The sequence below is a fragment of the Larus michahellis genome, unplaced genomic scaffold (assembly GCF_964199755.1).
Source record: "Larus michahellis unplaced genomic scaffold, bLarMic1.1 SCAFFOLD_54, whole genome shotgun sequence".
Lineage (NCBI taxonomy): Eukaryota > Metazoa > Chordata > Aves > Charadriiformes > Laridae > Larus > Larus michahellis.
Window position 1 is genome coordinate 44,783 of NW_027435990.1, and position 7,435 is coordinate 52,217.

Genomic DNA, 7,435 nt, shown 5'->3' on the forward strand with positions numbered 1-7,435 from the left:
CCCCCCAACCCAGCCTCAACTGGGGGTGCCGGTGCCCCCCCCCCCCCCCCATCCCGCACCGGGGGCACTCGGGGGGGGCCCAAGCCCTGAATGGGGGTACTGGTGCCCCCCCCCCCCGCCCCCCGGACTGGGAGCACTGGTCGGCGCTGGGGGGGGGTCGCGCGTGGTGGCGCGGGGGGGGGCTGTTTTACTTGACCCTGCTGTACCGTATGTAATTATTTATTGGGGGGGGGGCAGGAGGCCGCGGGCCCCGTTCCCCCCCCCCCCTCGGCCGCCGCCGCCCCCCCCCCAGCGCGGGGGGGTCATTAAAGCCGTTGCGGAAGGAGCCGGGCTCCGTCGCGGGGGGGGGCCGTGGGGTTCCACGGGCCGGGGGGGGTGGCGGGGGGGTTCCCCGGGCGGGGGGGGGCCGCCCCCCACCTGCGTGTCCAGGCTGTAGAGCTGCAGCAGCTCCCGCTCCAGCCCCTCCAGCTCCTGGGGGCCCAGCCCGGGGCTCAGCACCTGGGGGGGGGGGGGGGGGCACAGCAACCCCGTCACCCCCCCCCCGGGACCCCGAGACACCCCCCCACGCCCCCCCCCCCCCCCCTTACCTGCCACCAGCGCGGGGGGGCGGCCGGGGGGGCCGGGCGGGCGCAGAGGGCCATGGCCAGGCGCAGGGCGGCCGCCGCCAGGTGCTGGGGGGGGTGGCGCAGCCCCAGCCCCCCCATGGCCCCCTCCCGCAGCAGCGCCCACGACACCCCCGGCACCCGCCCCCAGCCCCCCCGGCCCCCCCAGCGCCCCAGCGCCAGCAGGTACTGTAGGAGGTACTGCGGGGGGGGGGGCACGGCGTCAGGGACCCCCCCGCCACCCCGCCGACGGGGTACGGGGGGGGGGTCTTAGGGAGGGGGGGGCCATAGGGGTCCTCGGAGGGGGGGCCGGGGGGGTGCGTAAGGGCTGGGGGCGTCCCGAAGGGCCAAGGGGGTCCTTAGGGCCGGGGGGGCCACGGGGGGCCCTAGGGTGGGTGGTCCTTGGGCGGGGGGGGCTATAGGGGTCCTTAGGGCCGGGGGGGGGGGCTATAGGGGCCCTTGGGGGGGGCGTTATGGGGGTCCTTAGGGCCGGGGGGGGCCATGGGGGGCCCTAGGGTGGGTGGTCCTTGGGGGGGGGGGTGTTATGGGGGTCCTTAGGGCGGGGGGGGGTCCCAAAAGGGGTCCCTGGGGGTCCCCAGGGTGTAGGGGGGGGGTCCACGGGGGTCCTTAGGGTGTGTGGGGGGGGAGTCCCCAAAGCTTCCCATGGGGGTGGGGGGGGTCCCTAGAGGCATGGGGGGGGGCCGGGGGGGGTCTCTTAGGGCTTTGGGGGGGGTCCCAGGGGGTCCCCACGGTGTCCCACGGGTGTCCCTGGGCCCGGGGGGGGGCACAGGAGAGCCCCAGGGCTTTGGGGTGGCAGGAGGGGTCCCGGGGGGGGGGGCTCGGGTGCGGGGGGGGCACGTTGGGGTCCGGGGGGGGGAGTGTCCCAGGGAGGTTCTAAGGGTCCGGGGGGGTTCTAGGGGTCCCGGGGGTGCAGGTGTGTCCCGGGGGGGCGCGTCGGGGGGGTCTCACCTTGTGGGGGTGGGCGAGGGGCAGGCGGAAGCGCAGGACGCGCAGCAGCAGCAGCTCGCACTGCAGCAGGCTGTCCCGCAGCCCCCAGAACCCCCCCCCCAGCGCCGGGGGGGGCTGCCCGGGGTGCAGGCACCTGGGGGGGGGGGCACGGGGGGGTTTGGGGAGCCCGGGGGGGGTTTTGGGGCACCCCGAGGCCGGGGGGGGTCAGGGTGCCCCCGGGGGGGGTTGGGGTTCCCCTGGGTGGGTTTCGGGGGCCCCCGGGGGGTTATTTGGGTGCCCCGGGGGGGTATTTAGGGGTCCGGGGGGGGGGCGTTTGGAGTCCCCGGGGGGTGTTGGTGTCCCGGGGGGTGTCTGGGGTTCCGGGGGGGGTGTTTGGGGTCCCGGGGGGGGTTCATTTGGGGGGTCCTGGGGGGCGTTTCGGGTCCCCAGGGGGTGTCTGGGGGTCCCGGGGGGTGTTTGGGGTCCCGGGGGGGGTGTTTTGGGGGGTTGGGGGGTTAATTTGGGGGGTCCCAGGGGGCGTTTGGGGTCCCCAGGAGGTGTCTGGGGGTCCCGTGGGGGGTTGGTGACTCGGGGGGTGTTTGGGGTCCCGGGGGGGTTCATTTGGGGGGTCCCAAGGGGCGTTTGGGGTCCCGGGGGGTGTTGGTGACTCGGGGGGTGTTGGGGTCCCGGGGGGGTTAATTTGGGTGCCCGGGGGGGGGTGTTTGGGGGTCCCCGGGGGGGGTTGGTGCCCCGGGGGGTGTTTGGGGTCCCAGGGGGGGTTCATTTGGGGCGTCCTGGGGGCATTTGGGGTCCCCAGGGCGTGTCTGGGGGTCCCGGGGGGTGTTGGGGTCCCGGGGGGGTTCATTTGGGGGGTCCCCGGGGGGTGTTGGTGCCCCGGGGGGTGTTTGGGGTCCCGGGGGGGGTGTTTTGGGGGGGTGGGGGTTCATTTGGGGGGTCCCAGGGGGCGTTTGGGGTCCCCAGGGGGTGTCTGGGGGTCCCGTGGGGTGTTGGTGCCTCGGGGGGTGTTGGGGTCCCGGGGGGGTTAATTTGGGTGCCCGGGGGGGGTGTTTGGGGGTCCCCGGGGGGTGTTTGGGGTCCCGGGGGTGTTTGGGGGTCCCCGGGGGGCGTTGGTGCCCCGGGGGGTCCCCGGGGGTCGCGGGGGGGTTACCTGAGGGCGACGTTGATGACGTCCCGGGCGCGCAGGGGGGTGCCCTGGGCCTTCCCGGCCAGGAAGATGGCGGCGGCGGCCACCAGGTGCGGGTCGTGGGGGGCGGCCGGCCCCGCGGCGCGGGCGAAGCGGTGGAAGGCGGCGCAGGCCGTGGCCAGGGCCCCCGAGCCCAGCCCCAGCTTCACCCCTGCGCGGTGACATCGCCCGCCGCGTCACGCCCCCCCGCCGTGACGTCACCGCCCCGCCCTCCCGCCCTCCCCGCTCCTCACCGGCCTCCATGATGAAGCGGGCGACGCGGAAGCGGGCGCGGGCCTCGGCCGGCTCCAGCGCCATGGCGGCCTGCGGGGCGGGGCCGGGACGTCACACCCGCCCGCCGTGACGTCACACCCTCCCGCCGTGACATCACACCCGAGCGCAGCGACGTCACGCCGGGCGACAGCGACCTCGTGCCTCCCCGCCCCGCCCCCCCCCCCCCCCGCCGTGACGGCACCACCGCGTGACGCCACGCCCCACCCCGCGGTGAGCGGGAGTGACGTCACCCCCGGGCCGTGACATCACGGGGGGGGGGGAACGGCACGGAAGCTGCCGCCCGGCGGTGACGTCACGCGGGCGCCGCCGACCTCGCGGCTCCCCGCGGCGATGGCGTCACGCCCCCGCCCCCCCCGCGGCGGCCGCCCCCTCCCCTCGTGGCGTCACGCGCCCACGCGCCCCGCCCCGCCCTGCCCCGCCCTCACCCGTCCCGGCCGCGCGGCCCCGGCGGCGGCGGCGGCGGCGGCCCCGGCGCGAGCCGAGCGCTTCCGGGAGAGGCGGGGACACCGCGCATGCGCCGCGCCGCCGCCCGCTCCTATTGGCCGAGGGGCAGGGAGAGGCGGAGCCGCAGGGCCGGCGGCAGCCAATGGCGTGCGGCGCGCGGCGCGGAGGCAGGGCGGGAAGCCTCCCGATTGGCCCCGCCGCTGGGGCGCGCTGGCCAATGGCAGCCCCGAAGGGGCGGGGCCGAGAGGGCGGGGACCGCGCAGGCGCTACAGCCTCCCTCTCCGAAGGGGCGGGGCCGTCTGGCGCCCTTGGCCAATCGGCGGGCGCGGCGGCGCGGCGGCGGCCAATCAGCGAGGGGCGGCCGCTCAGGGCGGGAAAATGGCGGCGACAGCGGCGGCGGCGGCGGCAACGCTGGGGCGGCTGGAGGTGGCGGCGGGGCCGGGGGGGTCCAAAGGGCGTCTAAGGGGGGGTCTAAGGGGGTCTGGGGGCGTCCGGGGGGAGCCGATACCCCAGGGGGGGCGGGAAGGGGTCCCGGTACCGGGGGGCGGGGCGCAGGCAGGGCCGCGGCCTACCCCTGCCCCTGACCACCCCCCTCACGGTAGCCCCTGACACCCCCCCCCCGGCCCCCCCCCAGGCCCTTTCGTGCCCCCCCGTTGCCCCGGTGGTCCCGCTGGAGCCGGCCCAGGCGCTGCAGCTGCTCTGCACCCCCTCCTCCCGCCGCCTGGCCCTGCTGGAGTGGATCTGCTCCCGGTACCGCGGGGGGGGGGGGGCACCCCCGACCCCCTACAGCGCCCCCCCCCCCCCCCCCGCGCCCCCTCTTACCCCCCCCCCCCCCCATGCAGGGTGTACCCCCCCTTCGCCGCCCGCCTGGACCACCTCCAGAATGGCCCCAGGGACGCCCGGCTGCGAGGTGCGGATCCCCCCCCCAACCCCTTCGCCACCCCCCTCACTTCAAAATCCCCCCCCCCCCCCTTCAAATCCGACCCCCCCCGGTAGCCCCAGCGCCTCCCCCCCCCCACCCCCCCCCGCCCCAGTTCAGCCGGTGCCCGTCTCCCCTCCAGAACTGGCCAAACTGGGAGCGGAGCTGATGCTGTGCCGGGCTGACGACGTGGCGCTGGTGGAGGTGGGAGCTGGGGGGGGGGCGGTGTGTAGGGATTGGGGGGGATGGAGGGGTTCGGGGAGGGGGGGGCTGGGAGGATTTGGGGGACCCGAGGCGTTGGGGGGGGGGGGGCCCATGGAGGGGGGGCTGGGGGTGTTCTGGGGGCTTTGGGAGGGGGGGGTGAGTCTGGAGGGGGGGCATTTTGGGACTGGGGGGGGTGGGGGTGGGGTGTCACCCCTGTCGTGTCCCCCCCCCCGCCCCCCAGGGCACGGCCCCCCCCGAGCGGCAGCTGGAGTTCATCAGGGACCTGCTGGACGCGGCCCCCCCCGCGGCGGAGGAGAGCGGGAGCTCCTTCAAGAGCGGGTAGGGACCCCCCCCGCACCCAGGGACCCCCCCCCGTCCCTGGGGACCCGGCCCCCCCCCTCCTTGGGGACCCAGGCGTCCGGCTGTGCCCCCCCCCAGGTGCAGGGCCCTGCTCCTCACCGACAAGTTCCTGCACACGGTGCTGGAGACCCCCGAGGGGGGGGCGGCCCTGAGCCCCCCCCCTCTCCCCCCGCTGCCCGCCTTCGACCACCGCGACGGCAGCCCCCCCCCGGCAAGGTGGGTACGGGGGGACCCAGGCGCCCGGGAACTGCCCCCCCCCCCCACCCCCCCAACAAACCACGGGGGGGGGGGGGGGTCGCAGCGTCCGTCACCGACCCTCGCCCCCCCCCCAGGGCCCCCCCCCGGCGCTCGGGGCCGGAGCTGGAGGCGGCGCTGGGGGCGGCGCGGCAGCACCTGGAGCTGCTGGAGGCGCAGGTGAGGCCCGCGGGGGGGGGACGGGCCCTGGGGATGGGACACCCCCCCCCCCCCCCGGGACACCCCCCCCGCCCCGCTGATGCCTCCCTTCCCGCAGAGCTCCCGGCTGGGGGGGTCTCCGGGCCCGGCCCCCCCCGTCCTGCCCCTGCTGGGGGTGGCGGGGCGCGACCTGGCCGCCTTGGCCACCGCTTTCGGGGCGACGGAGCTGCGGGACCCCTGGGACCCCCAGGACTCGGGGGGGCCCCACGCCCTCGCCCCCTGCGGCCCCCTGGCCCCCCCCGTCCGGCAGGGCCTGCGGCAGCTCGGCCAGGTGGGGGAGGGAGGGGGGGGGCAGCGTGGGGCGCCCCACGGCTGGCGGTTTTGGGGGGGGAGGGGGGGGCCTGACACCTGGGGGTGGGTGGTTTGGGGGGTGCCCGGGCCCTAGAGAGGAGGATGGGGGGGCGCTGGGTCCCATGGGGGGCTGGGGGGGGGTCCCTGGGCCTCCCAAGAGGGTTTGGGGGGGTCCCTGGGCCCTATAGGGGAGGGTGGGGGGGGCCCCTGTGCCCCGCAGGGGGTTGGGGGGGTCCCTGGGCCCCGTGGGAGGGCGTTGGGGGGCTTTCGGGACGCCACAAGGGATTGGGGGGGTCCCTGGGCCCTATAGGGGAGGGTTGGGGGGGTCCCTGTGCCCCGCGGGGGGGCGTTGGGGTCCTTGAGCCCCATAGAAAGCTTTTTGGGGGGGTCCCCGCGCTCTATAGGGGAGTGGGGGGGGGGTTCCTGGGCCTCGTGTGGGGCTGGGGGGTCTGCGTGCCCCACAGGAAGGTTTTGGGGGGGGAGGGGGGTGTCCCTGTGCCCCACAGAGAACTATCGGGGGGGTCCTGGCAGCGTTTAGGTCCCTCTGGGTGTGGGGGGGTCGGGTCTCTGTGCCCCATGGGAGGGATTGGGGGGGGGTGGGTCCTGGGGCTGCGGCACCCCACGGCCCCCCCCCTCACCCCCCCCATTTCCCCCCCCCCAGAGCCTGGGGGTCGCAGCCCAGCTGGGGGACACGGCGGCGGAGGTGACGCGGCTGGCGGGGGGGGGCCGGCGCCAAGCCATGGGTGAGTGTGTTGGGTTTCGGGGGGGGGCGTCCCCCCGTTTTTGGGGTATCGCCCCCCCCCTCATTTTTTTTTTTTTGTTTAATCCCCCCCCCAGCGACCCGCGTGGCCGCCCTGCAGCAGCGCTTCGGGGACGTCCCCCAGGGCTGGGGGTCCCCCCGGGACTGAACCCCCCCCCGCCCCGGATGCCTGGGTTCGTTGCACTATTTGGGGGGGGGGGGCGGGGGGGGTGTCCCCCCTCCCCCACCGTGGATTTTGGGGAGAAAAAACGGATTAAAGCGGCGGAGGGTGATAATCGTTGGCGAATCGTGGGGCGGGGAAGGGGGGGGGGTCCCGAGGGGCCGCCCGGAGGCCTGGCTTCTATTTTTGGCGCGGGGGGGGGGGGGATTAAAGGCCGGGGGGGGGGTGGAGGGGGGGGGGGCAACGCGTTTTCGGGCCCTATATGGAAGGAGCGCCAGGGCCGGGGCCGTGTTTACAGCGAAGCCGCCGTGACTCAGCTCCGGGCTGCGGGGGGGGGACGCGACGCGCGCACAAATTCCTTCCCCGGGGGGGGGGGACGGACGACGATGGACACAACCCCCCCCCCCCACCCCCCCCCTGCTTCCAGAGGACCCAGACGTCCGGGGCTCCCCCCCCCCCCCGTCCCCCCATGGGATGACGTCATGTCCCCCCCCCCCCCCCCCCGAAATTCCAGCGGGAGTGAGATCATCGGGACGGAGCCGGCCCAGCCCCCCAAAACCCTGCTGGGGGGGGGGGAATGACCCCCCCAAAACCCCTGGGGGGGGTGGGGGGGCAGAGTGTCACCCTTGTGGCCCCCAAACCGTCCCCTCCCCCCCCCCCCGGGGTCCAGGGTTTGTCCTGAAGTGCACGGATGCCGGGAACACGCGTGTTCCCAGTGTCCGTGCAGGCCTGTGACACGCGTGTTGGAGCGGCGCGGCGTCCGTGCAGGCCTGTGACACGCGTGTTGGAGCGGCGCGGCGTCCGTGCAGGCCTGTGA

At 76.7% G+C, this 7,435-nt stretch overlaps 2 protein-coding genes across 5 annotated transcripts; one reads left to right on the top strand and one right to left on the bottom strand.

Annotated features, from left to right (window-relative positions):
• Positions 1 to 203: 203 nt before the first annotated feature.
• On the bottom strand, positions 204 to 3,639 carry CCNQ (cyclin Q). 2 transcript variants are annotated; one of them, XM_074571430.1, is made up of 6 exons: positions 3,453 to 3,639; positions 2,988 to 3,057; positions 2,719 to 2,905; positions 1,572 to 1,704; positions 588 to 803; positions 204 to 471 (listed from the first exon to the last, which is right to left on the bottom strand). In XM_074571430.1, exons 2-6 carry the CDS (start codon positions 3,049 to 3,051, stop codon positions 220 to 222), a joined length of 852 nt encoding a protein of 283 aa, XP_074427531.1. In that variant the 5' UTR covers positions 3,052 to 3,057; positions 3,453 to 3,639; the 3' UTR covers positions 204 to 219. The 2 variants fall into 2 exon arrangements, with proteins under 2 accessions (XP_074427531.1, XP_074427530.1); XM_074571429.1 differs by having other exon boundaries at positions 204 to 498.
• Positions 3,533 to 6,721, top strand: HAUS7 (HAUS augmin like complex subunit 7). 3 transcript variants are annotated; one of them, XM_074571428.1, is made up of 10 exons: positions 3,803 to 3,897; positions 4,106 to 4,221; positions 4,314 to 4,381; positions 4,533 to 4,594; positions 4,836 to 4,933; positions 5,033 to 5,170; positions 5,287 to 5,368; positions 5,466 to 5,678; positions 6,360 to 6,441; positions 6,536 to 6,721. In XM_074571428.1, exons 1-10 carry the CDS (start codon positions 3,850 to 3,852, stop codon positions 6,604 to 6,606), a joined length of 978 nt encoding a protein of 325 aa, XP_074427529.1. In that variant the 5' UTR covers positions 3,803 to 3,849; the 3' UTR covers positions 6,607 to 6,721. The 3 variants fall into 3 exon arrangements, with proteins under 3 accessions (XP_074427528.1, XP_074427527.1, XP_074427529.1); XM_074571427.1 differs by lacking the exon at positions 4,106 to 4,221 and having other exon boundaries at positions 3,533 to 3,897; XM_074571426.1 differs by lacking the exons at positions 4,106 to 4,221; positions 4,314 to 4,381 and having other exon boundaries at positions 3,533 to 3,897.
• The last annotated feature ends 714 nt before the right edge of the window (positions 6,722 to 7,435 follow it).